Source organism: Xenopus laevis, chromosome 1S (genome assembly GCF_017654675.1).
Source record: "Xenopus laevis strain J_2021 chromosome 1S, Xenopus_laevis_v10.1, whole genome shotgun sequence".
NCBI classification, from domain to species: Eukaryota; Metazoa; Chordata; class Amphibia; order Anura; family Pipidae; genus Xenopus; species Xenopus laevis.
In genome coordinates, this window is record NC_054372.1 from 45,511,858 (window position 1) to 45,527,896 (window position 16,039).

At 37.8% G+C, this 16,039-nt stretch overlaps 1 protein-coding gene across 1 annotated transcript in view; it reads left to right on the forward strand.

Annotated features, from left to right (window-relative positions):
- Positions 1 to 16,039, forward strand: part of LOC108704343 (lipopolysaccharide-responsive and beige-like anchor protein) — a 369,752-nt gene that overhangs the window by 243,650 nt on the left and 110,063 nt on the right. The window contains exon 40 of the mRNA XM_041579550.1: positions 9,159 to 9,276. Coding sequence (XP_041435484.1) covers positions 9,159 to 9,276 — 118 coding nt within the window. The remainder of the gene's footprint in view (positions 1 to 9,158; positions 9,277 to 16,039) is intronic.

Below are 16,039 nucleotides of genomic sequence, written 5' to 3' on the forward strand. Positions count from 1 at the left end.
CTTCAATAGACCCCTACAATAATTATACTTATTTGTTTTTTTCAAAGGTTTAAAGTCTTGGTTCAGGTACTAATTCCTAAAATCATGGTTTCTGAAAACAAACCTTTTGGGTATGTCTTTGTTTCTTTGGGACACATGAAGGACCCTATTTATGCATCCCTGTCAAGTTGATGTTATCAGCAGTGGAGCAGAACCTTGGCCACGTTCATGAGAGCTCTCATTAAGCAGCCCATTTGTCTGAACCCTCATTAATTTGATAAACTCATTTGCTAATGAGCAACGACAGCGATCTAGGGGTGAAAAGCTGAATAGTCAGACTAATTTAAGTCTTCGTTTGTTGTCAGCTGGAGCTTACTGTGACTGTTTGTGTGTATGTCTGTGTGTATATATATATATATATATATATATATATATATATATATATATTTATTTTGCATTTATGTATATGCTCCTCTTCATCTATGAATTATTTTTTATCCACAATTAATTTCTAGAATTCCAGCCTAATTGTGTATGCCTCAGTAAGGCATTACATTTTGCACCAGGAATAATGATTGTTCTGGTTGCCAAAAGAAAATCCCGTTAACTGGTGCCTGCCAGACGGGTGGCATGTGGGCAGGACATGGGCAAACGCTTCAATAAGGAAGTCTTCATGACTTTCTTGTACTGGGCGCTCTGTACACTCATTTATAAACAGTAGGCAAATTGGCAGTATCCATAGCAGCCAATCAGTGCTTCGCTTTTTTCAGCTTGCTGCAGGTTGAACACTGAAAGTAAACAACTGATTGGTTGGCAATGATTACTAATCAGGTGCAAATTTGCCCACTGTTTATAAATAAGTCCCACTGTGTCTTTCTTTTCATGCAACCAAGTAAGGACAACTAGCAAATTAGTTCAGAAACTATAGAGTGTAAGTGCCGCAAACTTGTTGCATATTGCATTTTAAAGGAGAAGGAAAGGTATTATATTGGTGTTATCACTATTTATCACCAAAGTATTTTTATCAGAAACACTTTTTTTACACCTGCACCCGTAATATTCTGCATTAAAAAATAGTTAACCAATGCTATTTTAGATCTCTTTGACATCCCCTTGGCACAAATCAAAATCATAAGAATTGCAGATTTCCTCTGGCAGTATTTAAATTCGCCCTTTTTTGTTATATTTATTTTAGTCCATTAGATTACACACACATTTAGGGGCTAATTTAAAAAAAAAATCAAGTTGGTGGTTTTTTTTTTTGTTTTGATTCGAGAAAAAAACGCACACTCTGCAAAATCTTGCAGGTTTTTTTTTTTTTTTTTTTTTTGAAACCTCGAATAGTAGGAATTTCCTGTGAATTCGACTATTTGTCAAGTTTTCTAAAATAAGCTAGAAATCTAGAAAAAGAATTGCATGAGATTTGTTAGCTTTTTACCCCGCCTCCATGTTGCCCTGCCTCCATGTTGCCTCTTACTTGTATTCAATATGTGTTGATAAACACAAGTAGTGCCCTTTTATCATGATGGGAATTTTCTTAGATAGATGGTAGATGGTGTCTCCCTTTCAACAAAGGTTACAGTGCCTTCAGGCTAACCACATGAAAGTACCACTTCTGTATCATGAGCTTCTTTCTTACCTCTTCCTAGATACAGGGTATAACCTCCCCTTAACACTTTTCTAGCAACCTTTATGGGTAACCCCTATTCATAAATTTAATCTGCATTTTGTCCAGCCTCACAATTACATTTCCTTTTTAAGAAAAAAAAAACAACTTGCTACTTGATATTTGGCCAACTTTTGGTGAGCCATACACAAGGGGTACAAATTGGTCTGAAGGGGCCAGTAGAAGCTTAAATCAGCCCATTTATGGCCACCTTAATTTGTGGACTATTGCCAAAGTCTGTATTATTAGAATAAAATGTTGAGAGCTGTTTGTAGGCTTTGATATCTGTGTACTGCACCATTGATAATGTGTTATAATACTTGCATGGGGCTTTAAAAACCACTTCGGAAAATCTTTTTTTCTTCTTTAAGCAATAAAATATATATTTGTATTCATTTATGTCTTAGATAAACTTGTGGAGATTACATAGTGCTGAAAGCTACTGCTACATGCTTTGCTAATACCATTACTGTTAGAGAGAGACATTTACGATCAAGCAGCAGTCTACTTATTCTAAAAGTCTTAAATCATTATACATTTTATTTATGTAATATTCCCCACTTTCCTTTAATTCACTCTGCTTGACAGTTATGAACATGTTTCCTAATAGCTCTGGCATTCAAAGATAAGATGGCTTGTAAACACACCAACAATTTCCTAAAGAGGCTGCAATTTTACCCACAATAATGTAGCGATTCATAAACGAACTATCAGGACCAAAAATTTGAAAACAAGACAAATGACCAATTTTATAATACTCGCTATTAGACTGACTTGATGTCCCTGTGTTCCGTAAGATAAGCCCCTTGTATTATTCCACTGTAATAAAATGTGATAATGTTTTCACCCTCTAGATAAAGAAAATGGTGGTTATATTTAACAGCAGGGTTCCACACACACTTGTCAGTGTCAGACGGCAATAGAAATACAACACGTTTGCCTGCAAAACAAATTATATTTTGAAATGCATATTTGAGTTAAAAAAAAAAAAACTAGTTGATTGAGATTCAATTTGTAGCTGCAGTTATTAACTATTTCCACATGACTAGATCAGTAAAAGGATAATAGATGAGGGTTTTATTAGAATGGTTCTTCTAAAATGAAGTGGTACCAGAGATAAGGTGATGAGAATAATGAACATTGAAATAGCACTAATCAATCACGCTCCTTCTCATGTAAGTGGCTTTCATGTAACGTTGCCTTTGTATGTATGAAAATAGACAACACAACACAGAAGTCATTTTTTTATTTTGCATAGATGGGTCAAAAATAGTGTTAAGATCTTGTTAATACTCTGTGCAATCCCTCCCTGCCTATAACTTTATATTGATGTAAAAATGTAAATGACATATAGCAGAATTTTTTTAGTATACACCTATCACTAGGCATTTTGATCAATACAATCCTCCCAGAGATACCACGGTGATGACAATAACCCGTACCACTAGAAGCCACAATTTTATTCTGTGGGAAGAGAGCTGCATATGGCATGCCATTCTAAGTAAAGCAACATCCTCATTTTTTTAATACTCCCTCTTTTGGGTCAAATACAATGAGATTTTAATTAACAGGTACATATACAGTAGGGTAAAGCTGAATTTGTTTGATATTTGGTTACACTGAAAACTCTAGCGACATCTGCACTTTTATTAGGCATTTGTTGTTATGTAGTTGTGACTATTATGTGCTTAAAGGAGAAGGAAAGGTTGAAACTAAGTAAGCCTTATCAGAAAGGTCCATCTAAATATACCAGTAAACCCCCAAAGTAATGCTGCTCCCCTGTCAAAAGAAACACTGCATTTCTTTCCTTCTATTGTGTACACATGGGCTTCTGTATCAGACTTCCTGTTTTCATCTTAAACCTCATTGCCCTGGGCAAGAGCATGCTCAGTTTGCTCCTCTTCCACCCCCCTCCCTTCTCTACTGTAATCTGAGCCCAGAGCAGGGAGAGACTCAGGCAGGAAGTGATGTCACACCACATTAATACTGCAACTACTATCCTAAACAAACAGAGAGTTTCTAGAGCTGTTTACTCAGGTATGGTAAAACATTCTACAGAATAAATGTAGCATTCTAGCTTGTACTGTTGCAGCTAATCTATTGGCATCTAAATGCCTGCCATAGACTTTAAGATTTTTCTCTCCTTAATGATGATTTTAGTGGATCCCACAATTATTATTAAGGTTAGTGGGCACCTAACAATCACGCATCTAACAATTTTTCGTCCAACGTTGGTCAGAAAATCCATGGGCCAGGTTAAAAGATTTTCATTGTCCACAGTGAAATCTATCCAATTGTTTGCAGGGCCAAGCAGGCAGCAACCCACAGTTTTCCTGGCTTCAACTAGACTATCACTTGAAATGGTCGTTTTAGTTGATGGACAATTCGTATATTTAGACAATCGTTTCTAGATATGGTTGGTCTTATGATAACGAAAAGGTCTATTAAAACTCTATGGCTACCTTAAGAATCCATCTCTCATCAGTTTTTAATATACCACCCTCTGCTATAAAAAAGGAGTAATCACTCCTTTCCATGTTTGTATGCTGTTCTGAACCTTCGGTTTTCCATCCCTGCTTGCTTGGACTCTTTCACCACCTTTTCTTTTTGTTCCTTGTATCTTGGTTGTCCATCTCTCTAGCTCTTATTTTAAATCCTTTGACAATGTTTCATCTCTTCATAACCCCCACTCTCAGTAGCCACATTTGATGATTTTTCCAGTATAGGGGTGGCTTGAGAACTGCCACCTAACTTTTTTTTGCACTATATTTCATTTGCTTTACGTTAACAATAAACTGTTTGGATGAATTCAGCAACTATTATGCCTTCCTGTATTTTCTTTACTTTTCTGTTATCAAGATTTAAAGTACAATAGTATGTTTTCTATTTGAATTATTTGCAGGCTCAGTGCTGTGTTCAAGCAAAAATATTACGTAACAAAAGAGGAATTTCACTCACTGTAAATCTGCCTGCCACATAAGCTTTAAATGAAATAGCTTTACCCGTCTGAGCCAACAGCAATTGGCTATTCTCTCTTCCATGTATCAAATGGCATTCAATGGAAATATCAATACATTGGTTAATATAAATGAAATTAATTTTTAAAGCTATACTAAAGGTTGACATCTGAAAAATGGCGTTGCCTTGCCGAAGAAGAATTTCTGTCCTCTTGTGAAATTTCAGTTCAAAAGGTCAAGTCATTTTCCCAGTTTTCAATGGGATGTAGTGAAATATGAACTTCATTGTCACCCAGCCACAAAGCGATAAGATAAAATGAGCCGATACATCATGTACTGCGGGTTTATCATCTCCTGCAGGAATCGGAAGGAAAACATGAGTTGCTTTAAGCTCTTGACTTGTTCAGTCCCAGACTGGATTCTGGAGTCATCTGTTCTCGATCGATTTAAAGGTCATATTGGATTTCTTTATTTAAAATGCATTCATTGAGTATGGCAGTTACAGTTAACATTATAACAACTGCTTTTCGTTTAGATGCTAATGAAACATGATTAAATATGCTATCTATTGTTGGTTTGACTACACAGAAATACTTAAAAATGTGACTGTACTAGTAAATGTAAGGGAATAGATAATATGTATTCATATTGGATTATTTTTCTGTTATGCCTTCATATAAGATTTTGGGAAGCCTGGTTCAATAGATACATTGTGTGTTTTTTTTTTACACTTTTTAATAAATGCCCATTTTAAAGTTATTACAGCATTCTGTTTTGGAATAGATAATGCCCTCTCCATGGCTTCTTTCAACTGCAGCTTATTTTAACGTTCTTCGCTCTTTGAGGCACATTAATCTAATTGCTAATTTTTTTTCCCCATGAATTTCGAAAAATGCGTGTTTCTAAAAAGCTCGAAAAATGCTAAATTTATTACGTGAAAAAAAACATGAAAACAGTGGGATCTGCCTAATTTTATTGGATCACTTTTAATCCATTTGAACTTTTAGAGGTTTTCAGATTTTAGCACATCATTCAGCTTTTTTTTTTTTGCACTTTTTATATTCAGATCTTTTAATAAATTCAATGACATTCGTGTCCTTAGAGTTTGTGAGTTTAGTCGTGGTTTCATTTACGTCCTCTAATAAATGTAGTAAAAATGTTTTATTTTTTTCTGTTGCTTGAGCTGAAATGCTCAAGCAGTCATAAATTCTAATGCAGAGATTTTCGGCATAGGTACACCCTTGGCTCATTGTGGGATGCGTTTTTGTGTAACCAAAACCTTCTGGTTACAGAATTGATACTCTTCTCTTCCACTAGGAGGTGTAATATATGAGAACACTTATTTCCATTAATAATGCAGATGTAAATATGTTTGAGAAATTGATGAATAGGTGTTAATGTATCTTAACAAGAACATGTATAGAACCAGATATATGATATCTTGTATAAACTGCAAATGCCTAAGGTTAAAAAACCCTACGCCCTTACCCTACATAGACCCCCCCCCTCCTTCCTCCCTTCAGCCTAAGTGTTACCACAGGCAAATGCCCCTAATGTTTTACTTACCCCTTGGTTCAAAGTCAGGCATCGGAGTTCACTGGTGCCATCCTCAGCCACTTCAGTAATCTTCGTAATGAGACCGGCGTGTGAGCAGTTGTCGCAAGACAGAATATTGCTCCAACTGAGCATACGCCGCCATGCTGGTCTCAATCCGAAGAATGCTCTTCTAGACACTTTGAAAAAGATGTCTGAAATTGTACTGAAATGCACAACTTTTACTAGCTTATTTAGAGAAAAAAAAGTGCCTGAATGTTTGGCAAGTTTTTTTTTTTTATGGAAAACTTGAGAATCACATTGTTCCATTAATTTTCAATGGGCGCTCAAAATCTCAAATATTTTAATAGACTCGAAAAGTAATGTTTCCTCAAATCAAGTAAAACACTAAAAAAAAAATACTGATCTTTGCGCTGAATATTATGAATTACCATTGGGGTGCAGAATTAGAGGATAGTTTCCATACTGTAATCTGCACTATAGAAGAATCATCCCCCCCTTAATTATAGTTGAATGGACTTGTGAGAAAACATCACTACCAGGAATGTCAACCTTCAGATGAATTTGAATTTGTCAGGGTCATAATTCAGTGACATTTGGAGGACTCAATCTAGAGTTTACCAGTCTGGACCTAGTACTGATTATCTTAGTTGTATGTGTCCAGGCAATGGAGTGTTTTGTTTCATTTCTTTCTGTGTCCCTATGAAACTTGTCAGGGTGCAGATGCCTCTTCTGCCCTTATTTTAGACTACAAAGTAGTACCCCATGTGAGCAGAGCCTTCCAAAGATTATCAAATGTAGACTTGATCTAGACTGAAGTTTACATTGACTTATTTGAATTCCTAGAAAATATCCTCTGTTTTCTTTAAAGAAAACTGAAACACAAGCTTTAGACACTCCTGTGCATTGTATGATGAAGATATATTATATTGATTTCAGAGATGTTTGTCTGCATTGAAGATTCAGTACCTGTATATCTTTTTAAACTACTAAAGTTGACAATATAACGATTGAGTAAAGATAGTAACATAGTTTCCATGGTAACTGGTTCATTGGAGGGCTAGACCTCTGTCTAGGGTGCTGTCAGAGCTTGAAACAATGTCCCACTGAAGGCAATCTTCCACCTAATCCTATTTTAATTGAACTCCAGAGACTTTGAAGTGGTAGAGATGTTGGGTGAATTTTCTGCGTTTCTGCAAAATACAATGTATGCAATTTGTATGGCTTTCCTACAAATGGGATGAGCTCACATAGCTCCTTATTAGTAGAACAAAATATGCATACTGTAATAAAAGACAACTAAAAGATAATAGTTATGTCTAGAAGGGATAGCGTTCATTTAATTATATTTAGAATTGTTTAGTAGACATTTATATGTGCTTGAGCTGGAATACCTATACTTATTCCTTCCAGCTATAGCTCCATTATCCTCAACCAGGCTTTGGATGCAGTGGTAAATTAGGAGCATCTAGAGGCCTGTAGTTTGGGCTGCTTGCTGTGACAAAGGATGACTAAGAATGAGCAACATTGGGGCAATATTTATTTGAAATCTTAATACCAGCAAATTAGAAACGAATCAAAAAGTTTCTAAGCAACGGCTTGCATCTCTTATTGCCAGGTTTGCATTGTGAAGCTTCAAAATTAATGAATATATGTAGCTCATATCTAGTGAAAGAGAATCAAAACATTGCTGTAGCACAGATGAAAAATCTCTATATGTTTGGTGCAAGTTGTAAGTTTCATATTCATAGGATCTATTATCCAGAATGCTTGGGACCTGGGGTTTTCCAGATAAGAGATCTTGTCATAATTTGTATCACCATTTCTCAAGTCTGCTAAAAAATCACTTAACAGTGAAATAACCCTAATGGGATTGTTTTGCTACTAATATTGATTCATGTGGCTTAGTTGGGATGAATTACAAGGTTTCTTTATTATCACAGAGAGAGAGAGAGAACAAATATAAACAATTAAGAATTATTTGCTTAAAATGGACTCTATGGTATATGGTCTTACTGCAATTCTGGGCTTTCATGTACCTAAACTTGTTATGAGCATTATGATAAATTTTTTGACCTATGAAAATTATATGGCTTTGACTGGATTCTTGATTTAACTTTGAGAACAAAAGTATACTTTGAATGCAAGTTGATTCTGGCCATTCTCACATAAGAGTTTATCAAACACAGATGAAAATAGCAGTAGTAGAAAAATCTAGTAGAATTAAGTCAAAGTCAAGTAGACATTTAGGGGCAGATTTATCAAGGGAATTTTCGAAGTAAAAAAATTCGAAGTAATTTTTTGGATACTTCGACCATCGAATAGGATACTACGACTTCAAATTTTCTTCGAATTAGTTTCAAAGTAAAATAGTTTGAATATTCGAATATTTGATAATCGAAGCACTGTCTCTTTAAAAAAAACTTCGACTTTAATAGTTTGCCAAATTAAACCTGCCGAAGTGCTATGTTAGCTTATGGGTCCTTCTAATGCATTTTTCTAAGTCTTTACACATCAAAGTAAAATCGTTCGATCATACGCTAAAATCATCGATTCGAATGATTTAATCGTTCGATCAAATGATGTTACTTCGATCGTTCGATGGCCAAATTCTGTGAAAAATCCTTCGACTTCGATATTCGAAGTATTTTAATTAGATGGTCGAATTTCGAAGTATATTTTACTTTGAAATTCGACCTTTGATAAATCTGCCCCTAAGAGTTTTTCTTGAAAACGTTTCACCACTTATCCTTCAACCGTTCAACCGAACTGAAGAAGCTACTTGGATGATTGGTAAAACGTTTTCAGTACTTGTCGAAACTCCTTATATAATCCTATTGTTCCACATTATTTACTTGATTTGAGGGCAGGGCAGAGGTAATTGAGAATCTTGTTATCTGCCCTTTAACTTATTGGCAAAATATCATATATACAATTCAAGAGCATCAACTGCATCGTGGCAAGTTTAAATTAACCACTATTTCCCGTTTACTTTGTTTTAGATCCTTGCCTACACTGAAGGATTGCATGGAAAATGGCTTTTCACAGAGATCCGTGCCGTTTTTTCACGTCGATACCTGCTGCAAAGCACAGCTGTAGAAATTTTTATGGCAAATAGAGGTAAGAATGCTCTAAAATGTAATTCTGTTAGATCTGTTTTCCTTTAAATGTGATGATAAAAATTTACTTTTAGTATCAGAAGCATTGTAGTATCAGAAGTATTGGCAAGTGGCTAAATTAGCAAAAAGGAAGATTATTTCATACTTACCGAGATCTTCCTTTCCTAGACGTACTCCATGTCAGTACGTTACGGGATAGCCCCTCCTCCCTGCTCCAATTAGAAGGAACCTCCCCAAGCCTTTAAAAGGCCACCACACCCACCTACCGGCGTCTTTGTAACAAGCTCTTAAATTACCGGAAAAGAAAGGGCGGGTGTACTGACATGGAGTACGTCTAGGAAAGGAAGATCTCGGTAAGTATGAAATAATCTTCCTTTTTCCCTAGACGTACTCCATGTCAGTACGTTACGGGACATAGCAAGTTAACGTTATCCCATGGGAGGGAATATGCTTTAAGAAGAAACTGTAATAAGGAAAGGAGTATCTCTGACTAGATAGTCCACCATCATGCAAACTCCTTACCTTAATATAGAGAGTCCAGGTGAAAACCCCAGAATAAGTTCACCAGGCTAAGAATAGAGCTATAGTATAGCATATACTATAGAGAAAGAGAGAGAGAGCGCGAGAGAGAGATGTTAGCCCACTGAGAGTGAGGAACAAGTTAGCTCACTAACCACCACTTCACCCTCCAGAAGAGAGAGAGAGGAAGACAGTCCTGTAAAAGGCGAATTCAGCAAGCTGAAATACTTACTCTCCTACTCACCAAAAAGCATTCATCACATGTATGCCTAATTTCAGTGCACATTGCAAGGTACCTGTAAGAAACACTTGGTAGGAGTAAGAACCCAAAACAGACACAATATAGAAATGATCTGCTTAGGATATATCCATAAATGTAGGATATCCAATGTACCCTCAGGTACCCAAGGCCAGTACCATAAATATCTTCATATCAGAATGCATGTTAGTCAGGACTGTTCTAACAGAAAGCAGATCCTAAAGATCGGAGACAAGGGCACCTGAGAAAATAATTGGGATTAGAATTCCTTACCCTGTGTAAGGTCCTGTGATGAGGCAGACTCAATTAACTGTAAAGAGTTGAGCAACTACAGTACCTAAGAAAGAGCCCCTGTTGGTTGACCCAACCTAGTACTCTGAGAGGTATAACTGAATACCCCTAAGGTTACAGATCCCAATAACCACAGTGCAACTAAAGGACTAATTCCAAGATTTATGGAGGCAGATTATATGCCCTGGATAAATGTTTATAGTCACCCACAAACCTGTGTTCTCTCTACCCATAAGGGACCCACTTAGATGTGGAATCAACTATACTACATATTTAATCGTTGAGGCTGACCTTGGAACTGGAGGGACACTATGGATGTTCCAGTAAGTGTCAGAAGGGCCTCTGATCTACTAGAGTAATGCTGGGTCATATGTATCAGGAGTAGCACAGGAATGTGAATCCGAGAACAAACCAGGATAATAGGAGTGTTGTATCTGGAAATTACCTGGACATTGAGCTCTGTGCGAATGTTTCAGACGCAATTTTCAGCAGGTGTAAATGTAATCCCCCTAGCATAGGGAATAATGTGACAGACATGGTCAAAACAGACAAAAAAAATACTTCCAAGCCTCCCATTTGAAGCTAGACAAACCTGTAGGACAGATACATAAACTATCCTTAATTCATTCTCAATGAAATTAATGACTGGAAGTGGTAAGAGATTACACTCTACTGTAATGACTGCAACCGTCCCACTTAAGGGAAGACTATGATCCTGCTTAGAAGAGCCAAGTACATTTTCGGCCGAAGCAATAGGATAAGTAGCAACTGCAGTATGTAACTGTGAGGAGGAAAGATCCAAAACTGCTGGTGTTCCAAGAGGGCACAGACATAGAGAGGGAAAATAATTAACGCTCCTAGGATGCCTCCATCTGCTGTCCAATCAGTTACCTATCTGGTATGGAAGAACAGCCGGCCCTGTATTCTAAAAAACCACTAACTAGGGGTTTGAGAATTGAAGAAAAAAAAAATAAATAAATAAAATAAATGGGCCCAAAATAAGTGCCTTCTGGACACAGAGCCTTAAGTCACAAAGCCGTTTTGATGATAGTATAAGGTAGTATAAGCATAATATCCCTATCCTGGGCCAGACTTGAACAGAGGTCATCTCTATGGACTAACAAGACACTTTGGAGGACTCCTATAGCCTGAAAACCCTTGGTTTGAAATATATACCTTATGCAAATTCCCAGTGGCCTGATATGTATGTGTACCCTGTCTCTATAGACACCCTGTATTGGCAGATAAAATGTCCCCTCTATCCTGACATTAAGAATATCAGTAGAAATAGTATAGGAATAACACTGGGTAGTAGCTCCCCTCTCTAATTTGTAGGAGGCACCAAGGAGTCACCCTAAAAAACGGTAGAAATACATCTGGGGATCCTTCAGCCAAGCATAGAGAACTGTATACCTTGTTCTTCCTTAAACCTAGGAATATGGAATTTCCACAGGTTGCACCCCTCGAAACTAGCCAGATGTCCTGGCTGCTATAGTGAAATTTATGGATGAAGAGTTCAAGTACTGATTGTTCCAGGAATCTTCAAAAATACTATATGTTGCATAAAAATATAGGTTTATTGAGCCAACGTTTCTGGTTCCAAAAAAGAACCCATCCCAAGGACACAAATCATATATAGATATCTGTGCAAACATATATACACACTCATATACATGCCTTAATAATAAAATATATGCACCTGCCTATGGCCCTCTTATAGATGCAAACATATATGTTGCTTGGTAGACCAGTTGTATTATGGAGTTTATCCATTTATTGAGCATTTGTTCTGAAGGCAGTAGAATCCCCCTGCAGGATGTGGGCCATGGTGCAAGCATATATTAAAATATGTGATAATAATATGTACCTCGGTCAGAGTCCTAAGCTCCTGGTAGAGCACAGTACCCGACCCCAGAGCTCGAGCTGCGTGGGTAGTAATAGACTGCACAATTGACTGGGCAAAGCAATTATCTGGTCCTCCATTCGTTCAGGCAGTGATCGGTGATACAAGGCTGCTGAATCTGGAAAAATTTACATTCAATGGTCCCAAAAGTAGTACATACCTGTGGTTATTGTTAACCCAGCAATCCTTATGACAGACAGGCTTCAGAACTCCTGTAGTGCTTATCAAGACAAAGTTAAGCTTACCTGCCATCGGGAAAAAATATTGCCTAGTGTTTAATTTATTAAGCCATATCTTATCCCAGGAGCAATGCCATAGAATGAAAAGACCTTCATATGTAGGTATTCCTATCAGTACTCATCTGGATTAAACCTGAATGTACCCCAGAAACAATTACAACCCCATGTAATGCATAGTTTAGGTTAGCTGCAGTCAGAGCAAACCTATATCAGACCTTCATAGCCACCCAGTCCAGTGATGTACATCTATTAGAGCTACTGGTTCAAGGTGAGTAATAATTAGAGCATATCATACTGCAGAGAATAGGAGCATACAGATATGATCACAGCAACATGTAATACATAAAATATTAGCTACTGCTTAGGGCAAGCGTAAATCTGGTCCTAGCCGTTCCCAGGCCTGTGCTTTACATACCTTAGGGCTACCTATTCCAGGTGAGCCATAGCCAGGGTATATACTGCAGAAGAAAATATAAGCACAGATTCAATCACAGTAACATGAAATACATAGTTTATATGAGCTGCTGCTTAGGGCAAGCATATCTCAGGGCCTAGCAACTCAAAAGGCCTGTGCTCTACATCCATTAGGGCTACTTGTTCCATGAGAGAAATAGCCAAATCGTAAACTGCAGAAAACATGCAATACATAATTAGGTTAGCTGCTGCTTATAGCAAGCATGTATCAGGACCTAGCAGCAAGACAGATCTGTGCTCTACATATCGCAGGGCTACGTGTTCTTTGTGAGCAATAGCCAGAGCATAAGCTGTATAACAAAATAGTAGCACAGGTACAATCACAGCAATATGAAATACATAGTTAGATTAGCTGCTGCTTCGAGCAAGCATGTCTCAGGGCCTAGCAGCCAGCCAGACCTGTGCTCTACATCCTGTAGGGCCACGTTTTACCTGTGAGCAATAGCCAGAGCTTAAGCTGTAGAACAAAATAGGAGCACAGGTACAATCACGGAAACATGAGGTCCATAGTTTAGATTAGCTGCTGTATAGAGCAAGCTTATATCGGGCCCTAGCATTCAGCCAGACCTTTGCTCGACCTCCATTATGGCTACCTGTTCTATGTGAGCAATAGCCAAAACATAGAATGCAGAACAAAAATAGCGCAATACATATTATGGATTATCTGATGTTTATAGCAAGTATATATCAGAGCCTAGCAGCCCCCCAGCCCAGTGATCCATATTCAATAGGGCTACTGGTGTCCTATTTGTAAATGGCTTGTGCTTTCAGGCAGGAAACAATCATAACCAGGCACAGTGCAGATAAGCATATGAATATATAGCATGCAAGCAGTTAGTTAGACTTTAGTACACTGCAGAACAGCATATGGACACACTCCTTACCTGCTGCTCATTATGCAAGGCTGGAAGCTGACCCTTTAATGTCACAAATTCCAGGACACTCTATTGTTAACAGGAAAACAGGCCTCACAAGTTTACTGACAACAGCAGGACTTACCTGAGGCTGCAGCTTCCTCGCTTGCTGAGTTAGAGAGTGGGCGGAGCCATCTCCACTTGCTTTAGCTGGACCTGATTATACTCAGCTGGTGTCTGCACTCAGTGGGGGTTGATTATACTCAGCTGGTGTCTGCATAGGCAGGGAACCCAAAGCAACTGCGTGGGTTATACTGAGGCAAATTGGATAATTAGTGTTGGTGCTTCCTGCACAGGCCCAAGTTTGCTATAATATGAAGCCTATAGCGAAACTTTTTTATATTTTTTATTTTTTTTATTATTATTTTAACTACCTCCACCTTAGGAAAGTCTGTTGAGGGAGGCAGTTGGCCATGACCTGCCCCCATTAAAACAAAAATAAAACAAAGGTAACAGGGGGCAGTAAGGTTCAGGCCCCTAACTAATTAGCCTAAATTAACTGCACCTCCCTCGCCCATTCGTAAAAATGGGTGTAGGGGCCACATACACCAGTGCCGCCTGAGGCCCTCTGGGCAGGTCGGGAGGGCACACGAATGGGGGGACAAGCACCTGCCACCCAATGCTCTTGATAGCAATACAGGAAGGCAACTGAAATACAGGCAGACAAGGAGTAGCAAACATTGCACCTCAGTGCCTTACCTGATTCAGGAGCTGAAGTTCAGAAGACTCCAGGTCTGAGGTAGTGTGCTGGGGGGAAAAAAGGTCCCATGGACCAAAACCCCTGTCCCTAGGACGCCTTCCGGGCAGGCCTAATGCTTTCCTAGGCATAAAAAGAGAAAAACAAAATTTGCTTCTAATGATTGAGGCCTTTGTTCAGAGAACAAAGCCAAAGCATAAGAGAAGGAAAAAAAAGACGCCGGTAGGTGGGTGTGGTGGCCTTTTAAAGGCTTGGGGAGGTTCCTTCTAATTGGAGCAGGGAGGAGGGGCTATCCCGTAACGTACTGACATGGAGTACGTCTAGGGAAATATATTTTTTATGTATGTGTTTATCGAATTAGTTTTATGCCTCTCGGACATTTAAATTACTTACTTTGGTCGCCAAGGTCAGCAACTGTGGCTACCAATAAGTAGGTTCACTTTATTGTTATGTATTGCACTTTTAAAACATCATAGGAATCACAATTACATGTGTTTTAAGAATAAGAATATTTTTGCAAGAAGTGGTGGTGGATGGAGGGAAGAACAACTAAATTATTGGAGCTTCTAGTAACGAGTAGAATTGTCAGAATTTTGATCATGATGCTGCTTAAAAAATTGCATCAATCTAAGCACCATGTGAGTTTATTTTTATGCAATCAATAATGTTCCAGTTCCATCTGCAGGAGTGGACAAGTTATCCTAACCAAATATATGTTGATGACATCTGTCTGATAGTTGCCATGAAATAATTCCATTTCCTAACCAGTGGCTTGCAAACAACATATTGCTCATCAACCCCTTGAATGTTGCTCAAAGCAGGGGCTTATTTTTGAATTCCAACCTTGGAGGCAAGTTCTAATCGCATTGTAACTAGGTGTACTGCCAAGTGCAGCCTCCTGTGTTCTTCCACTCCACACAGAGGCTTCCAAATAGCCAATCACAGCCTTGTGGCACTTTATGTATGCTTGTGTGGCTCTCAAACTCTTTTTTTTTTTTTAAAAAGTGGAGACCCCCTGCTTTATACCCAAAGATCATCAACTTTCTTGCACTTCACAAATAAGTCTCAACTGATATAAAATGATCTGCTGCTATCAAGATCTTTACCAATTTACCCATCCCCTGGTAGTTTGTCAGTCTTTAGTCTAATGATTTTTGAGTTTTTGTGACAGCCAAATGGTTATGAAGAAGATGGCCATTCGTTTTTTGCTGTTGCTTGTCACTTATTCTGATTAATAATGTTAGGCTATGTCTTTTAGTCTAAAACTACATATGAGGACTACAATGCAATTATTTATTTATATATTTTAAATATTTCTAAAATATAGAAATATGCTATTGCAAAGAGGTTTACATAAAAATGTTTTATCAAGATTGTAAAAGTAAATTTTTAAGTGTTTCCAGCATTGGTTCGGTTGTTGCGGACTCTTGGTTGTACACTCAAATGCAATGAATCCACATAATGTTAT